This window comes from Bolinopsis microptera, chromosome 6, assembly GCF_026151205.1.
Source record: "Bolinopsis microptera isolate Bmic1 chromosome 6, MBARI_Bmic_1.0, whole genome shotgun sequence".
Lineage (NCBI taxonomy): Eukaryota > Metazoa > Ctenophora > Tentaculata > Lobata > Bolinopsidae > Bolinopsis > Bolinopsis microptera.
Genome location: NC_087077.1, coordinates 9,054,465 through 9,074,709, shown reverse-complemented (window position 1 = coordinate 9,074,709; position 20,245 = coordinate 9,054,465). Strand labels below are relative to the sequence as shown.

The window sequence follows — 20,245 nt, the reverse complement described above, 5'->3', positions numbered from 1 at the left end:
AGTTTTATTATCTCGTTTTTTTCAGATTTTTCAAAACGAATCTAGCCCCGAAAGTCTCAATATCTAAAGTTGTTTACGAAGATGCAATCTTGTTTACTTAAATTTTAAGTGTATAATTTATTTGATATTAATAAGTTTTAACCATGGTTCACATTTATCGAGGAAATGATTTTAAAATGAAATTTAACAAACGGAGATTTGATTCACGCACGCAAGAGAATTTGACTAATAAAAGTAATCGAAGAAAATTACATTATTCATATTAAATGAGTACAGTAAGCTCATTCCTAAAGTCCTCTTTCCCTCCTAAGTAATATTTTATGCTCGGTACTCCAGACTCCAAAGGTTTTAGGCCACTGTCTTAAGTGGAAGAACGTTATTCGCGTACTGTCCTCCGTAGTTACCAGGAGGTTCGTAGTTGCAACAGACCCAGGTTTCAGAGTCTTTTGTTGAGATACCGCATCCCACCTTTTTGGAGCTCTCCCAGACAACCTGAGTATAAACAATAAACATTAGAGCGTGTCAGTTTGCATAGTGTGAAATAGTCATTCATCCTTTTATGATTTTATGTTTTTTACGTTTCAATCATTACGTAACAGAATGCTTTTTAACGGAATTCCTTATCTTTTAACTTAAAGAAACCCATCAAACCTGTGTGAAGTGGCCTGTTGTCATGGAGAATCCTGGTTTAGCGTAATCGTAGTCCGAGATCTCATTGTACCAACTATCCACCGCTCTTGTTGCAGCTCCGTCAGAACTGGTACCCCAGGACTTGTACAAGTTCTCTCCATACCCACTCCCTTGACTGTGCTCGAGCAAGTTGTTGTCCCGGAGGTAGTCGCACCATTTCTGAGCGACCGTTGCTATATCAGCATCCCATCCCAACTTTCTAGTACCGTGCAGCTTACGTTTAGTTTTGTGGGCTTTGACAAATTGTTGTTTAGGACTTTTGGACTTGGCCCCCATGGCCCCACAAGCCAGGAGTACAAACAGAGCGACACACAAAAACTTCATCCTAACAAATAAAGTCTACCGAATAAATTTTACCGAATAATTAGACTGCCTTATATATAATGAAACCAGCACCCGGTCAAGATATTGAGACGTGGATATAAGAGGAGTAAATATAAGAGCTGAATAAAAAGGGGGAAAAATAACTTCAACTACATGTTGACAAAACAAGCTAGGACTGGCCGGAACTTTTGTCTATTTAACTTGTTTACGTCTCGTTTAACCTTAGTCGCATCATTGTTATGTTTAGACTTTATAAAGTAAAGACAAAGCTACAGTTGACCCCCACTCTCTCAGCCAGTATATTACTCAGATATTTATCATTTTAACTGAGCCACAAACAATGCAACGACGAACAAAAACTTTGATAATTTATGCGCATTGTTAAAATTCTTAACTTTGTTATAATTCTCCATATTGTTAAACATTAAACAAGTTTCTTAATATTTGCTTTTCGAAGGAACTATTTAACTTTGAAGTTTGAGAGTGAAAAAAGTTAAGTTTTCTAATAGAAAAAATAATTGGTTGAAACTTCTAAATCCTCCAGCGTCTGAGCATCAGCACGGGTTTGAAAACACCCTTTCAAAGTGATCTATTGTAGGTGCACCAATTACCATGTAACATACACAATAAATTGTTAGTTCATAGCGAAATAAAATGTAACACACGATGTAAAAAAATTTAACGCACAGTGTAACACACGGTGTAACACACGGTGTAACAGACAGCGTAACAAAATGTAACACACAATGTAACACACAGTGTAACACATCGTAACCCCAGGATACGTGTATTTGAGAGGTACCAACAGAGGTTCCTAACAATAGGATTACCGGCTCTTCTGAAGATTCCTCCCAAGTACAACATTCAGGTCAGTTTACACTGTAGACCAGGGGACAATATCTTGGATACTCAAACTTCCAGAGTCGTGGGGTTTTGTTATAAATTCGTTCGGGAAATATTTGTCCAGCGTATGCTAGCGTTATTATGACAACATAAGAGGGCCCCTGATACATATAATAACGAAATATCCACAATATGAGTAACTCAGTAACCATGACGTTCAGGCGCTACTTAAGGAGCTAGAAAGTACTGGAGGGAGGTTACCAGACCTGGTAGTAACGGGGATTAAGGAGACTCCTATACACCAGTGCATGCAACAAGAACCACCCGTGAAACTATCAGACAACAGTAAGTACTGCGAACATAGGAATCAGTTTTAGATTTAAAAGGTAGATTTTAAAGATACTCCTTACTCCGTGGTAATTATCATCATTTTAACCAGTGAAAGTGTAGAAATAAATTGGATTATGTGAGTATTGAGTTATTATGCAATATTATAATCACGCTCCATTTCTACAGATGTGTCAGAGGAGAAGAACTCGCCCTCTTCTCTGGAGAGTTCCTCAAACCTCATGTACGAAACAAGAATAGACGAGAAGACCAGCGCGGAGGTTGCCAAGGTGAGATAATATAGCGTTGATAATTAATATCATAATTGTGGGCTGTACTTGTCCTTGTTCGAAAACATATTAATATTAATTATCAAGGTGAGATAATCTCACCATGAGAATTAATATTATAATTAGGAGCTGTCCTTGTTCAAAAACATTAAACATCATAGTTCAAGGCAAAACTAAACAAATATATTCAAATTAAGGTGGAGAAGCAGCTGGAGTTAGAGACAGGTTGTGAGGAGACAGGACCTGATAGTCTCTCAACTGAGACAGAGGAGACACAGGATGAGAACAGCAAACAGTCTGGCATATTTGATAAACTTGCTAGAGTGGGCGATGTCTCAGGTAAATAGCTGATGTGACACCTGTTCTCTATCGTAATTATTCTAGCTTTTCGTTAAGAATTAAAACAAGTCCTTCATATTATGAAGCCAGGGTGTGGACTGGCTAGACCTGGTTACCGCACTTCCGTCCCATTATACAATACTCAATAAATGTAATAGATTTGTAGTGTTGTAATTAGTTTAAAATATAATATTAATGGTTGAAACGGTTGGGCTGAATAAGCTCAAAATTACGCTCAATTTTCATATAAATACCATCGCCCTTCTACACTCTGCAGACCCGATATTTTGTATTAACAACCTCTGTACGTCATGTTATTTGACGTTAAATAGACAGGGTTAGCCAGGGTTAACACGCTGTCAGAAATCAAATCAGAAGAAGCGACATCTTTTAATCTTAAGGCACTTTCCAGGGGATAATCATGTTGACATTACGACTTACGTGTATGATACTTAACTGTATGATACTTAACTGTATGATACTTAACTGTATGATACTTAACTGTATGATACTTAACTGTATGATACTTAACTGTATGATACTTAACTGTATGATACTTAACTGTATGATACTTAACTGTATGATACTTAACTGTATGATACTTAACTGGCTTAATCTGAATTAAAATTATCAGCTACTTACTTTTCCAGGAGACACTGATTCAGAGGATGAGAGTGAGGCCGAGGAGGAAGAGGAGGATCCTGACATCAACAACTCTTGTGAGTTTTATTTAGTTTTTTTGGTTAGATTTGTTATTTCATGCTATCTTTTTGGTAAAGTAGAGGAAGAACATTTTGTAATTTCAATAAGAAATACTGTATACAATAGGAAATACAAAAGGAAATACTGTACGTAGTGTGTCCGTATTCATACGAACACATTCATGAATGATATGACACCCATTTTATTTTGGATAAATCTATTCATTTTGATGTATTTATGTTATCATAGAATTCCAAGGTGAGTATTTGACCAATTTATAATTCAACAAGTTAAATGTCTCGCCAAAGCAGTTTACGTCAAGTTTAAAATAATAATGCTATTATAATTTAAAAGCCTAAAGTCTGCTGCTTCAATTTGTTCGCAAGTTAAGAGTCTAAAGAGAAATTCTCCAAGAGAAATCAAGTTCAAATGCGACTCATAAATATAGCCCCCTTGAACAATTTAAAACATTGTTGTGAATAAATGTGAAACAAAGTATGCACGTTCTGCAGAATACTCGATAAGTAACATAACATTCACACGCTTGTGAAATTAATTTCAAAACAAAATTATACATAATCTAAAGAGCTGACAGGGCAGACCCGGTCAAAATCTCAACAGCAAAGGTTTGATCCTCCAGGTTGAACGACTCGTGCCCAGGATTTCTTGTAAAAGACACGTGATCAACCTTCCACCAAAGGAAGGAACATCATGTTTTCCATACGACGCGGACACATCAATACAGTGATGTTGAGTCTTCAAGATTCCAAAATAAAACAAATCCTTGACAAACTTCTGCAGCCTGCTCAGTCTGATAAAGTAAACCGCGGGATTAGCGACACAGGTAAAAGAGTAAGCGAACAGAAGAGCAATGTTCTCCACCCACGGAGATACAGTTCCACCCCTGATCCTGACTATCCGCTCCACCACCAGGGTTGACGACGACATCAGACAGATTATTGTTAGGATGATGACCGTGACTGTGGCGTGACGTTTTGTTTTTGACATGGGGAAGTCTTGTGAAGGTTTGTTGAGCCACGCGATTGTCAGGATACACCCGAGGACTGAGGGAGTTAATATGAGGGATATTATAGCAACACTGACCGAGGAGAAGTCCGCTAGGTCTCCAGTCTGAACGTCTTTCCAGCCACAGCGGAGCACCTCTCTACGGTAGGAAACTTTGAGAGTCTGATCTCTGAACAGAGTTACCACTCGGACCACTAACAGAACAAAGAGGATGAAGATACAACTAAATGTAACTTTCCTCCGGATCTTATAGATGGGTTTCACAACTGATATAGTCCGGACCAGACAGAGAACAGCTGTTATCAGGATAGAGAACTGCTGAGCAGTGGGCACGACAGCCAGCATCACTGAACAGTACCCAGTAGAGTCTATAAAGTCTCCTCCACTTAACAGAGAAACGTAGGACACCCCCAGGAAGATGAAACATAAGGAGATGAACAGATCTGTGGAGTTGAGGAGGATGAAGATGTACCTGCTGATGTTGTCTGATTTGTCGACTGTTACGAAGAATGCGAGGGAGATGGAGTTGGCTGGTATTCCGATCAAGCTGTATGTTACGGAGAGGAACGTGTAGAGGATCGCTTGGGAACGATCAAATTCCATCTTGTGCGGGGTTACATTCACTGGCTGTGCTGGGAGGAGAGCTTGGTAAATCGTTCAAATAATCGTTATAAAATCATCCAACTATATAATAAACCATACGCTGTTTGGATTTTGGCACAAGATAAGAAGGTGTTCAAACAAGTTGGTTCAGGAAACGATGAACGATATACCTTAATGAATATATATCATAGCATGCATTGCATTTAAACTAATGCTGCATTAAAAGAGACGCTACGTTTTAACTAACGAATAAAATGAATTTTCGTCTCTAAATGAAAAGTACAAATCCCCCACTGAGTGCTGATTACTCTGAATACAGAGAAGAACAGCTTTGTGGGGTCGGCAGATTAATATGAAAATAGTATCCCCTGCTCTTTCGAGGAGAACATTAGTCGCATTCCAGTGTTCTCACTACATAAAACAATAGCTCAGATGAATTATTATCGAATTAGACTGAAAGGCATGACGGTTTAACACAGTTCTCTTCTCTGAAGGCCAGGTTGATAATAATATACAGTAGTAGCTAACCTGGTGACAGGTGGGTCTCAGGGGGTATTGGACGACATTAACATAAACTTAAAAACTCCTTTTGTTGAAACCCATCCAAGTGTGTTTCACTGGAGTCTGGAACTTACAAGGTTGCTAATGTTATTAACTATAGAATAGGGGGACAACACAAGAGGAATTGCGGAAGGTAACTAACTATTGTAAATGTGGAATTTTCTTTGCGTGGTTCAAAGCACCGAGTATCAAGTACCACTGATGAGAAGGAGTGGAAATTATTTGTCCAGAATTAGAGGCACAGCTGTAATGTAGTTTATGAAGGAGCAGTAACGTAGTTAGGGGTATGGATAATGTGATATGAAATACGACATACGTGTTCTAGATGATAAAAATGTCCTGTGGATAGTACCGAATGAATGTGCGTCATCATACTTCTACAGTGAAACAATGAGAACTTAAGAACCTTGCTGTAAATTAAGTGATGATTGATGCCCTGTAATTTCCAATAGTTTCTCGTCTCAAACTTAAGGTATTCATTAGCCCCTGTTCCAATTGCTGAGCTCGCTAAAAAGTAAAAATAAGTTCTATTTGATTCAGTGTACTTCGCTTTTTATCCTCCCTGACTTAAAAACAAAAAAACCGATCATAATGCTGCGCCGATAATTTGTGCACGTGTTCAGGATTTCTTTTGATATTATTATTACTATCTAAATTTACACAAATCTGAAGTAGTTAACAATAACCATCCTAAAGATCTGATCATATGTCTACAACGAAGACCGATATAACATATTAAATGGCAACAACTTAAATACTAAAACATACAAATTCTTTATCATGATAATGCGACTCCAATAATATTTGCACGTGCGCGTTAGAACACCCTTACTTTGTAATTAAATATTTCTCAATCAATTAGCACGTTCGATCACAGACCACAGATCGGACATATTATCTAAATTATTACAGAGATACTAGCAGACTTGTTTGGTTAGCATGCGCTTGATGAAGGACACAGTTAGTCTGGATATTATGTGGCCAAGATCATGTACGACTTTGTAAAAGTCATGGTAGCCCGACTGCTCTAATCTTCCTATTTAGTCGCAACTGCCCTTTCTATATACTGTATATATATCTGTTAGAGCTTTCGCTGACGTTGAGGTGGAAAAAACAAGCCAATATCGAGTTTTGTAGCCACAATTGCCCCGGAATAAAACAGTAAAGGATCACAAGATAGTTAAGTGTCATCAAACAAATGATACGACGTATTCCAGGGTGATCTGCTGAAGACTCAACTAGTTTCGGCCTTTGAGGGCCATCCACAGGAGTGTCACCTAGCAGAAGTCAAAAATTTAATAAACTGATATCAGAAGAATATGTCATATTAGTAAACATACGGTTAATTAATCTGAAAATCCATTGTAAAGTTACAAACTCATGGGGCAGAAAAAGAAACAAAGAGTAAACTCGGTGTACAAAAGTGAGAGCTAGGAAGCGGAAAATATAGCCGTACACCCAGTGATAGAACGTGAGGTGTGACCTGAACCAAAGATAACATTAATTGCCACTGACCTTGCTCCTATTTAAACCAATTATCCTGGCTTTAAATCTCTCGATAAACATATCCTCAAACATGTTCAGGTCATCTCTATTGCATTTACGGATAATCCCAAAGTTAAAACTAGAAAGTTTATCATCTAACATTTCATAATGCACATCGTGAATGTGCAGAGCTAATGATGACTTATTATAATGTTCTGGTTTGAAAGCTGCTCTGTGGTTATTCATGCGTATATTGAGGGGTAGCCATGTCTGGCCAAAATAGAAGCCGCTTGAACATAACTTACATTGAGCTACGTATATAACATTCCCATCACTACAATTTAAACTCATATCTAGTTCACATATCTGATTGTTAACAATAAATTTCCCATCAGCGTTGTTTTCCGTGAGTTTGCAAGTCAGGCATCTTGGTCTTTTACATGCTTGTGATGAGGTGTTGTTGTCTCTTCTAGACTGTTCCACGTATTCTGCTGGTGTAGTGGCGAATTTTCTTCGTTTGAAGAGTTGGTCACTTATGTTACTGCCTCTTCTATTTGCGATAGTGATGGATACGTTCTCACCAATTATGTGTTCGATGGTCTGTTTCTTAGATTCTAGGAACATTCTGAGGTCTTTTAGTTCTTTGCAGTATTGGGCAGATAGTATCAAATTAGTAGAGGTTTCCTCCTTTTTCTCTACATCCGTTTTCTTAGGTTTCAGACGTTCATTCCTATCTACCAAATTCACCTTTTCTAGGACAATCTTAAGTTCCTGCTCATCATAGCCACTTTTCTTCAGGTCCGAAATTATGTCTTTAGCTGCTTTATCAAATGCGTTCTCGTCTGAGCATATGGTTCTTGCTGAACATGTTTGAGGATATGTTTATCGAGAGATTTAAAGCCAGGATAATTGGTTTAAATAGGAGCAAGGTCAGTGGCAATTAATGTTATCTTTGGTTCAGGTCACACCTCACGTTCTATCACTGGGTGTACGGCTATATTTTCCGCTTCCTAGCTCTCACTTTTGTACACCGAGTTTACTCTTTGTTTCTTTTTCTGCCCCATGAGTTTGTAACTTTACAATGGATTTTCAGATTAATTAACCGTATGTTTACTAATATGACATATTCTTCTGATATCAGTTTATTAAATTATTGACTTCTGCTAGGTGACACTCCTGTGGATGGCCCTCAAAGGCCGAAACTAGTTGAGTCTTCAGCAGATCACCCTGGAATACGTCGTATCATTTGTTTGATGACACTTAACTATCTTGTGATCCTTTACTGTTTTATTCCGGGGCAATTGTGGCTACAAAACTCGATATTGGCTTGTTTTTTCCACCTCAACGTCAGCGAAAGCTCTAACAAATTGTTCTACCCAATCAACACGAACTTTGAGGGGAAGGACTTTTCGGTCTACCCGACCAATACAGATACACCAAGCGGATTACAATAATCTTTTATCAGAATACGGTATGCCATCTTTTCATCATTGGGAAACCATACTCAATAAGAATACTACATTAAACTTACGAATCGCTCATGCCAACTTAATCTTCTGAACACTTGTGTTGATAATGAGTCCCTCGACGTTCTATCCTCAGTACAGCCGAGAATTGGGAAATCATTTCATTACCCTGATTTAGAACTACAGATGAAGGACATATTATCAAAAACAAGGAAGAGTGCTATTGATCTTGGTATAATGGAGGCATCAAGGGACATCTCAAAGTTACGTGGCATTGAAAACCAGATGCTTACACAAGCTGCAGATACCTTATCAGATCAACAGATGCTACAACTAAGACGAAGTATGGACAGAACACAATCACATATCAGATCAAAACTGTCATATAAACACTCAAACAAATTAACTCATCATGGCAAAGTACCGTCCTCTCCACAACATCCTACCATAATCAAGAGAGCAGAACGTTCCAAGGGACAGCAAGCCTATAAACAGAGATCCAGGAAAGCTTATAAACAACGAAGGCAGTCAGCTAAGAAGGAACGGCTTTCAGAAAGACTCAGGACAATTGACGAGTCAAATATGGTACTTAATTTCTCGGATATACCTCTACCAACAGAGGCAAAACTCTACCTTGCCAAGGGTACGGGGTTCGTCACACCAAGAAAACCAGACAGAGACAGACTTAATTATGATGTCAGGGAATTTGTTAGAAACATAGCATGGAGGGCCCATCACAACAAAAACAGGGAGGAATGTGACGATTACCATACCAATCAGCAAGAAGACTTCCCTAGATCACTTTACATCAAACGAACAGGATGGTCCCAGAATTTAGAACCAGGGATTGAAGAGTTGAAAACTGAGCTGAAACAATTTGTGGACCAACTCGAACTCAGTACACCACCATCCAATCTCACTACAGTTGAAATCAGAGGACAGAATTGGTGCAAGAGTATGGTTAGACTGGGGAAACTTATTTTCACGAAAGCAGATAAAGGGGGTAGTGTGTTAGTTATGAATCCTAGAGATGTGGACACGGCTATCAGTTCAGAACTCAGTAAATCAGATAGTTACAACAAACTAGTTACAGACCCTAACGACCAAATACTTCAACAGCAGAGGTCCATGATTGAGAGATTAATCAGCGGAGGCTCTTTTAACAGCAAAATTTTAGAAACCATCACTGGATACACGGAACGGGGTGGAAAACTTAGGAAAACATGTTTTAAGACAACAACTGGTATTCCTTACCCTCTATTCAAAATTCACAAACTAGAAGCGGAACAAATCAGAGACAAAAATATCCCTCCCTCAAGATTGGTACACGCTCTAACACAGTCCCCCACAATGAGGCTGGAGAAATACATAGCCCATCACTTCGGACAGGTTTCACGGAACTACTCAAACGATGAATATATAAAAGACACCAGTGATTTTCTACGTCAAATCAAAGACCTTGTTTTAGATGAAAGGGACCTTTTATTCACGATGGACGTGAAAGCTCTATATCCTAGTATGAGGCAGGATATCGTCCGACAGTCGGTTAATGCAGCACTAGAAGAAGATACAACGCTCGCCCCAAACATCAAATCAGGCATGATGACAAGTATCAACTTTTGTCTACAGAACTCGACACTAGAATACAGATGAGAGTTTTTCAGAGCCATCAAAGGTGTTCCAACAGGCGGTTCGATCTCAGGACCTTTAGCAGATACATTTCTGAAATTTTTGAAGATTTTCCTAAAAGAGAACATCGACAACTGGGACTTATTTGTTAAACTCTGGAAACGTTACATCGACGATATTTTTGGTATATGGTCAGGGACAGAAGAAGAGTTCTACGATTTTGTCAAACTACTCAATAGTAAAGCTGCAGCATACGGGATAGAATTCACTGAGGAAATAGGCAGGGAACTTAGCTTCCTGGATGTTTTAGTTAAAATAAGGCAGTCAGAGAATGGGACTTTCGGTATAGCGACATCATTATACCAGAAACCAACAGATAACAGATCATTTTTACAAAGGAATAGCTACCACCCTCCTCATGTATTCAAAAGCGTCCCGTATTCACAACTACTACGAGCAAGAACCATATGCTCAGACGAGAAAGCATTTGATAAAGCAACTAAAGACATAATTTCGGACCTGAAGAAAAGTGGCTATGATGAGCAGGAACTTAAGATTGTCTTAGAAAAGGTGAATTTGGTAGATAGGAATGAACGTCTGAAACCTAAGAAAACGGATGTAGAGAAAAAGGAGGAAACCTCTACTAATTTGATACTATCTGCCCAATACTGCAAAGAACTAAAAGACCTCAGAATGTTCCTAGAATCTAAGAAACAGACTATCGAACACATAATTGGTGAGAACGTATCCATCACTATCGCAAATAGAAGAGGCAGTAACATAAGTGACCAACTCTTCAAACGAAGAAAATTCGCCACTACACCAGCAGAATACGTGGAACAGTCTAGAAGAGACAACAACACCTCATCACAAGCATGTAAAAGACCAAGATGCCTGACTTGCAAACTCACGGAAAACAACGCTGATGGGAAATTTATTGTTAACAATCAGATATGTGAACTAGATATGAGTTTAAATTGTAGTGATGGGAATGTTATATACGTAGCTCAATGTAAGTTATGTTCAAGCGGCTTCTATTTTGGCCAGACATGGCTACCCCTCAATATACGCATGAATAACCACAGAGCAGCTTTCAAACCAGAACATTATAATAAGTCATCATTAGCTCTGCACATTCACGATGTGCATTATGAAATGTTAGATGATAAACTTTCTAGTTTTAACTTTGGGATTATCCGTAAATGCAATAGAGATGACCTGAACATGTTTGAGGATATGTTTATCGAGAGATTTAAAGCCAGGATAATTGGTTTAAATAGGAGCAAGGTCAGTGGCAATTAATGTTATCTTTGGTTCAGGTCACACCTCACGTTCTATCACTGGGTGTACGGCTATATTTTCCGCTTCCTAGCTCTCACTTTTGTACACCGAGTTTACTCTTTGTTTCTTTTTCTGCCCCATGAGTTTGTAACTTTACAATGGATTTTCAGATTAATTAACCGTATGTTTACTAATATGACATATTCTTCTGATATCAGTTTATTAAATTATTGACTTCTGCTAGGTGACACTCCTGTGGATGGCCCTCAAAGGCCGAAACTAGTTGAGTCTTCAGCAGATCACCCTGGAATACGTCGTATCATTTGTTTGATGACACTTAACTAACTGTATATATATCCATAGACACACTGTTTCGTCCTATTAGGACTCATCAGTATGGCTCAAATCTGTATATTATATATCTGTAGATCTTCAAAATATGGTCAACAAAAATGTTCAATAACAAAAAAGAACCAAGGACTAAGGATTTAATAATTGAAATAAAATAGCAGAAACCCTTTAAAGTTTAATTATTGGTAATCTATGAGCATTGTGAACAAAGATGATTTTTATTTGAGTTTCTGTAGGGATTACAAAAATTGCGCAAACGCAGTCCATTATGTCGAACAAACAAATTAAGCTCTGCAAGAAAAGGAAATACAGAATTTAATGTAACTGATCGATCATGCTTAAGCAAATCCATATTAGTATATAATATTAAAGCCCTGCATTGATCTATGATTTGTAATTCATTAAATATTCGTACAAGTTTAATAGTCTTGAGTTCGCATAGCTAAATTCTGTGTCAGTCACTGCTAACACCAAATAATTAGCCGCATTAGGCATCAGTTAATTTATCTGTGCACTCGGATATCAATACTTAATAATTAAACGTTGATAGTTTTATCGCAAGAAGGTTTCTTACCGTCTCGTAATAGTAAGCACCAGCAAAATATACCACAAAATATACCACCTTATAACGTAAAAATGCGACATATCTAATAAAGATCTATTTATGCCAATACCTTAACAACCTGCTCTAGCATTTACCCCGTAGTGGACAGCTTATCGTGGTGTTTAGATTAGAGCTCACAGAGTGTGAGTAAAAGCTAAAGCTTGACTACTTGCTGACGTCACGTCAATTTATCAAGTTGTTCAGTTTTAGTGCTTGGAAGTTGTAAGTAGCTTAAATGCAAGTTGTCAACTGTTGAATTTGCACGATTATAATGGCGATTTTGAAAATTTAAATTATTGCCTGTAAACATGGTGTCTCAAATCGTTGGAAGTTTCAACTTAGAGCAAGAGGTAACTAAGATAATTATAAAATTTCACCTCATCAAATAAAAAGCTCTCCTAGAGCTAGACGTATATAACAGCTGATGTGAAATTGCAACAGAAGTGGATTAGTTGTTGTAACTCCATATCCTCTCTTTGATCTATTAATCTAATTGAAAGTCTTTAGTTTGGGAAATGATCTCATGTGTGGAAAATAATTGAGGGATTTGATTAAAGTAATCATGATACAGCTATTTTACTATTTATAAGATAAATATCGTGGTCGTGGAACTAGTTTTAAATGAATTAGTACGTGAAATGAATTGAAGTATATCTAAGCTTCAGAGTTCTTTTTGATTACTTATTTTAGAGCTGGTAATTATTAACAACGTCAATTTAGAGCAAATTTTCAATAAATTGATACTAAAAACCTTGTTACTAATACTACCCACAACAATTCTAAAAACAAATGTTAAAATTTTAGTTACGTATGCACTATGTAGTAGATTAGGAAACGTTCTACTTGAATTGGAGTTTATTGAACTGGTTCAATTCGTCAATACTTTCATTCAATAGTTCGATGGTACTCAGCTCCGGTTACGAATGCTTTGTTAACTAACTGAATAAATCAATTGTGGTTTCACTGAAACTACAATGATCCGTGACGAATGAGTTTTTCTCCCTTAAGTTTAATTGCCAGTATTTCATTTCATTGCCAAGCACTTTACTTTACTTGTGATAAATAAGAATTGTCAAAATCTTCCTAAGCAAAGGAACTAGAAAAGGAACTTTTAAAAAAACTAATGACTTTTCAAGGGGAGGAGGAAGGATACACGAGTGTTTTACTATGTACAATATATCCTACAGAATGTCGGCCAGCACTGAAATACAGGCTAGGGTAGGCACTAGGCTGGGTAATGGGTACTGGGTAGGTATCTAGGTTTCTGATAAAAAACACGATATCATTACGTCATAATAACTTTAGTTTTTACCGCTTGGCGGCTCAGCTTTGAGTGACACGAACTGTTTCAGCAAGTGAGCAGTCAGACAGTGGTCTGGATGACAGTCTAGAAACAAACAAAGATAAGGAGGAGAATAAGGAGGAGACCAACCAGGAACGCAACACTCCTGATATCAACAACACTAATCAGGTACCCTATAATGAGTACTATAATTATTACTGCCTTGTCATATTAATTACAGTGGAACTTCTGTATACAGGGCCTCTCGGGGGGAAAGTACAAACCCGGTATATATTTTATTTTATTGAATTCATCACTAGCAAATCTGTTCGGTAAACATGTGAAACATAAAACTGCATCAAAAATCAGAACGGAGTTGAAGGAAAGGAGAAGACGAACTCCTGCAACTCTGCAACACTAAATATGCGAAAAAATACCATGCATACTATCCTGAAATTACAATTAAGACAGCCTGAACATTACTCCAACAAGAATGCCAACCAGCATAATTAGGGCCGATTAAGCATGCAAGTTCGAATATTGCGTAACTTCCATTGTTGGCTTCTTATTCGCATATAATTATAAACTTTATAGATATGATACTAGAGAACCGCTATCTTAGGACGCGAGGAAGACTAGGGCTCCTCGGACTACATTACAATAGCTGTAAAACTTTATTTCTGCGACAAATTGATCAGATAAAGACATGGAAATGTTACATAAATCCGTGGTTTCAAAGTTTGATAAAGTTACCTCATGCATGATTAATTCATCCTGGCTCCCTTATAAAATTAGTAGAGACCTCTACCATGACCCACAATATTCATTCGAAATTTCAAATTTGTGGTTTATACAGTAAGGCTGACGAATGGTTGAAATAAAGCTACAAGTATAAATGATTGACGATTGTCAAATACCAAAATTTTGGTTAGCAAAAATGTTAGTCGACAAAAAGATTTTAACAATTAATTTGTGTGCAATAAATTAGGGCGAGAGGCCCGCTCAAATTTTTCGTTGCCCAAATTTTTGGGAAATAAGGTATCCTGCTTAATTAAAAAAAACCCTTCAAAATGACCATACTTCTACATCTATCATTATTCTTAATCTACCTTATTTGCGTCTGTCCCCATAATCTAGCTAAACCAACAACCATGTGGTTTCATTCGTCCAGCAACACAACGAAAACTCACTCACAATATTCATACCCGAGGGAATCGTTAGCTACCTACGTGCTCAGCCAGATCAATCTTTAAGCTGTACCAGTAAGACACGTAATATCTAAAACTGCTTCGTAAGAATGGTTGGGATCCGTCTTACCGGACTAGTGGCAAGGATATAATTCCAGCCAGTTCAGTAGTTTCATAGTGGTTAGGATACCGCTCAACCCAAATTAAGTAGTTTTATTTTTATTTTAAGTTGGCAGTGTCACGTACAAAGATAAACGAGGTCAGCGAACTAGCAACCCAGCGTCGAGTTCATATTTTAATTAAATTAGTTGCTTTAATGTCAGACAACACATGGCACCACCCCATGATATTAAACTAGGTTCACGAGCTTTCAAGACCAGCTCTTTTACCTGAGTTAACCAATATCGTGAAGCGAGTCCGGCTTGTAATTTTATTACAACATGAGAAATGTTCGAGAGAAACTAAATAGTACACACATTCAGTAATATATTTACTAAACCTAAAATTTTACTGTTGCGGTGATTCTTATCAAGCAGCTATTAATCGGGAATTTCATGAGGGGTCGTTCACATGTTACGTAATCAGCCGAGGGGAGGGGGTTTGTGATGACTTTGATTATTCTAACTTAATTTCACTCGGGTAGTGATAAAATTCGGTCCTGTATTACTGAGCATTAACTAAACATATAAAAATCTCATATGCGACGAAAATTCTTTTAAAAATCTACTAAAGAAAACCATCTAAAACGTCGTCAACGTGAAACGTCGTGCAAATACACAAAACTGAACTAGTGGTGGTGTCTCCGATATTGAGGTCTTTAATCGTCTCTGAGAGTGATAAATGCAGTCAAGATGTGTCACGTAAAATAAAATTATTCTGAGATCTGAACGCTGTAACTGTTTAAGTATCCAGCATTTAAAATGCAGAATATTTCATTATTCACGAATAATTTAATAATTCTGGGTTAACTTTGACCGAATATTTTTGAGGTGACACTCCAGGTTATGAGGTTATCACCTGAAAGTCACGAGAGTCATTAACAAGCATCTGAATATAAGCAGTCTGATGTCAAAGATCACCAAATGTTACAAATGTTGTCCGAATGTTACAAAAGTTTACCAAATGTTACAAAACGTCGCGAAGGTATATTACTATAATCATATTCTGTGGGACATGTTAATATAAGCGGCTTCGTTATCGATATTCATAATACTCACGCCGATCACGCATCTGTATTTATTCAGGTAATCGTCAATTTAATTTATGCTTCATAATATGTCACAGTATTATGTCATTACCCTGATATTTCTGCAAAACAATTGGAGGGGCCAATTGGAAAGATGCCATGATATCGCGGAGATAATAGGAAATGTTTCTGCAAACCTTGCAAAATAGTCGTTCACACGTGACCAATCTGATTTCAAGAATTTAATAAAAAATTATTGCTATGTTTCACAAGATTAAATCGAGTTCAAATATCTTATCATTGAGAAAAAGAGAAAAAAGTTTTTAAAGATAACAACTTATTCCGATTAAGACTATTTTTGGATTGTGCAAAAGGAAATTTTACTTAATAGTTAATAGTGATGAATTTATATGACAGGATACACCATGGCTCTACTAGTTTTCCATTTTTGACTATTTTTCGTTTATTTTAGATACAACACCATGACAAAAATTCAAGAACGATTTCAAGAGCTGCAATTTCAGACAGAAAATGACTTCATATTTTTTGTCCCTGACCGTGAATGACGTACGCCCTTCCTAGTTCGTTATTGGACACTGTTGAGAGACATATAGACTTAGAGGTATGGAAAGGTATGCACTAAACAATATAGTGCAAATGTTGCTGAGTAGGATTAGGAACAGAAATTAATGGTCAAAAACATATTATTATAACATCGGTATAAAAATGTAGGTTTAAAAGTACATAGAATGGAACTCCTCTGAATGTTCTTATCAAGACTGGTCACATCTTTAAAACCATAATGTGTTACTCTATACTGTTAGAGTTGTTGCGAGTTATTACTAGTCTATACCCAGTAATTTAATAATTACAATATTAAATCAAGCGCTACTTACAATCTATTGATTATTAACTAATTAGACTAATTTAATTGCAGGTCACTGGAAAGCCTAGTAAGAGGTTGATAAAGCGAGTACGGTCGAGAAATACTAGAAACTCGAGGTGAGTAACATTTGTGCGGAACTCTCCTCAGTTACCATCTGTAAACGGTGTTTTGCAGCTGTTTAAGTGATTTACTGTTTAGCTTGTTCAATTGACTGAAGTGACGGTCTCGTATTTTTCGTTTAAGACATTTGAGACATTTAAAGAGTTAAAGTTGTCGAGAATTTAACTCGCACAACTCGCCAAACGATAAAATAATGAAAGTCACGTTTACTCAAAGAATTGCGCTATTTACTCACAACTAATGGTCTATTACTGAAGTCTACTGACAAATGCTTCATTGCTAATGTCTTACGAGGAGGACTAGTGTCTCAAATTATATAGCTTTAAGTACTGTTGTGCTCCAAGCTGTTCCCACGTTTAAGTGGAAATTATAAAGTTGTAAATATAATAAAGTAATACATTATATTATGCTAATATAAAGCCATTGTAATTGTGAGAAATTTAACGTTTTCCATATTATAGATTTGGCTGAAAGTGGGAAGGCTATATCCAGGGTTTTTAATCTGGCTGGTTAAAAATAATTAACCTGACAGCTTACAGTAGCGACTTATCAAATGCTCGTGCTAATTTCACGCGTTACAAAATAAGCAAACTACACAGAGTTTAATTCTTCATCGAAGACATCAGAATTCGGAAATCATGATTTCGAAAAGGGGGATAAGTCAAGAAACCCTGACAAGTATTATTATTGGGCTGCCCCAGGAAGCAAACAAAACCTAGTTAACCTTGACAACGATGTTAAACGGCACCGTGCGCCGTGTACCATTAACATTAAATCTCCCTACCTAAATGACCAACACGTGCTTGTTGGGCCAATGTTATATTGTCATTGACTTGGTAAGCCAAAGCGAGGGTTTTATTGTACTCCAGCCTTGGCGGCCACCATCCTGCCATCCAATTACGTAATTGCGTGATCCCTCGAGAGAGATTTGAATCCTAATAAATATGCAACAATTGGTCTCCTAAAGTCCTGTTATTAACAAGAACTGTTGCCCCTAACATTAACATTTACTGTCTCTTGGACTAGAGCTGCGTTCATAACACGGACATGTCTATGAATTACAATACATACTCATAGCGCGTCTAAAAAAGGAGCGTCGTACCATGTTGCTAAAGGAGCGTTGTGCCATGTTGCTAGCTATCTCTTGGTATTGTGGCAATTAATCAGTAGGGAGGCTCTGAGAAAAGTTTTTAATCGTATCAAAACATAATATGGTGCAAGTATGCTGAATGATGATTAAGAGTATAATATCGGCGGTGCATTACTGATCAACAAGAATTATCGATGAGAATGAAGAATTATTCATAATATTCGTAGTCCTTGGGCTTACAATCGCCCCTCGTATGTTCGAGATCATTGAGAAAATGATCGCATATTCATGATTGGACGATATATAAACAATAAGCTAAGGGTCACAGTATTTTAATACAAATAAAGGCATTAGGACAGAAACAAATTGTCTTGAATGCTTAATAGAACATGAACTATAGTTGGAATTAGCGACTACAATTTAGTCAAATTTGAACAACCAATTACATGTTACCATAACAGCCAACTTTACTAATGATAATCTAGTCTTGTTATTTATCGTAATTGCGATTAGTCCTCGTGTCCACTGTCCACAGTTAACTTATATTCTCAGTGCCAAAATATCAACCACATTCGCCATAAATACTAGATTTAATTATAATTATTATTTATTTATGTCAGAGTTAACCAATGATTTCTTGAGACGCAGCTGATTTATATTTTCAGTGCTAAAATTAGAAATAAAATTTGCGAGAGAAATCGCTAACATTGCTAATAACAAGAGTTTGAAAGGAATGAGCCCTCTTGTAAGGTTCCCTTATCACAGGGTTACACTATAGAGCCTAAAAGGACCTGTACCTCTTTTGGCGCAGCTTCGTTCATTAGTTGTTAACAACGTTTTCGAACAGGTCATGGAAGAGCTTCAAGATCAAACACTAATTTGTCATAAGCTCTGACAGGCTTCAAAGTCCAAACCAAATAAACATAAATATTCTGCTCAACGATTGTATGTGAGTTGTATGTGAGTTGTGCAAAAGTAGAGAACAGTGGATTTCTAATTGTCTTGCTTTCAACACACAAAAAACATAACATTTTTATTTTGAGCGTTACATAAATTTGTTAAAAGTTGAGACTCATCACTAGTATAAAGTATTATAATATAATGTCGAACAACTCTTGCTGGTTGCAACTTGCAGCAATTTCTAAACGAGCGGCATTCGCGAAAATATAACCGGACTACTGATTGATTTGGATACACGTTGACATTTCTATCTAACCTTGTCTAAGAAAAGAAGTAAAGAATTTCGGGATAATATATTCACATAGCACGAGTTGTCTCAGGCAATGTATGCACCGGGGTGCAAATTTGTTGCTGACACTTACCAAGTCATAGTGGCTATTGAAAATCGTACAAATCGCTACGAATTTGGCGGCATCTTTTCGGCTTTTAGACGAATCTGACGGCCAAATTCTTGTTGTAGACATCAAACCTAGCGGCAGTTTGCTTGTATTTACCTCGTCTGGTTTGAATTATTTTGGTAAACTACAAACTTACCATCGAACAGTTGTGTAGAGAAATTTCAATTTGGTTGTTTGGAGGGTGTGATTTTAAAAAGATTTAAAAGCACGTACTATTTACAGTCAGACTCCTGTTTCTTCCTTCCACTCGAGCAAATTGGTCGGTGCACCGACTAATTTGTGCTACATACCAGCGACTACTATACTACTATACTATTGGTGCTATTTGCCACACTTTGCGTGGTGGTTATTAGCACGTACTTCTGCCCACTTTGTCAGCCTTCACTGTGGCTATAAATAGTCTAGAAGCTGTTAATTTATAGTATATATTGGGTTCAGAATGTTGGGTAAACACTGTCGTCGAACTGTTGATTATCATGTAAAGAGATTCCTAAAAATACCAAGTACCGACAATTTCCAATAGTATCACTAATATTATTTATGGCAAAAATCTGAAGTATGTACACATATCTTGAGTTTCTACAAAGTTACCTTTTTTTCTGGTTCAATAAACCA

The 20,245-nt window shown here is 37.1% G+C and overlaps 3 protein-coding genes across 3 annotated transcripts in view; 1 reads left to right on the top strand and 2 right to left on the bottom strand.

The window, feature by feature from the left end:
* Positions 1–3,001, bottom strand: part of LOC134817564 (probable serine/threonine-protein kinase kinX) — a 53,011-nt gene extending 50,010 nt beyond the window's left edge. Inside the window, exon 1 of the mRNA XM_063826752.1 lies at positions 2,957–3,001. The gene's annotated coding sequence lies outside the window, so the exon portion shown is untranslated. The remainder of the gene's footprint in view (positions 1–2,956) is intronic.
* Positions 1–20,245, top strand: part of LOC134817563 ((E3-independent) E2 ubiquitin-conjugating enzyme UBE2O-like) — a 74,926-nt gene that overhangs the window by 15,934 nt on the left and 38,747 nt on the right. Inside the window, exons 7-13 of the mRNA XM_063826751.1 lie at positions 1,795–1,882; positions 2,079–2,202; positions 2,374–2,474; positions 2,672–2,813; positions 3,464–3,532; positions 13,874–13,992; positions 17,114–17,178. Coding sequence (XP_063682821.1) covers positions 1,795–1,882; positions 2,079–2,202; positions 2,374–2,474; positions 2,672–2,813; positions 3,464–3,532; positions 13,874–13,992; positions 17,114–17,178 — 708 coding nt within the window. The remainder of the gene's footprint in view (positions 1–1,794; positions 1,883–2,078; positions 2,203–2,373; positions 2,475–2,671; positions 2,814–3,463; positions 3,533–13,873; positions 13,993–17,113; positions 17,179–20,245) is intronic.
* On the bottom strand, positions 221–1,137 carry LOC134817568 (uncharacterized). The gene is made up of 2 exons (XM_063826761.1): positions 652–1,137; positions 221–492 (listed from the first exon to the last, which is right to left on the bottom strand). The coding sequence occupies exons 1-2, from the start codon at positions 1,012–1,014 to the stop codon at positions 349–351; spliced, it is 507 nt and encodes a 168-aa protein (XP_063682831.1). The 5' UTR covers positions 1,015–1,137; the 3' UTR covers positions 221–348.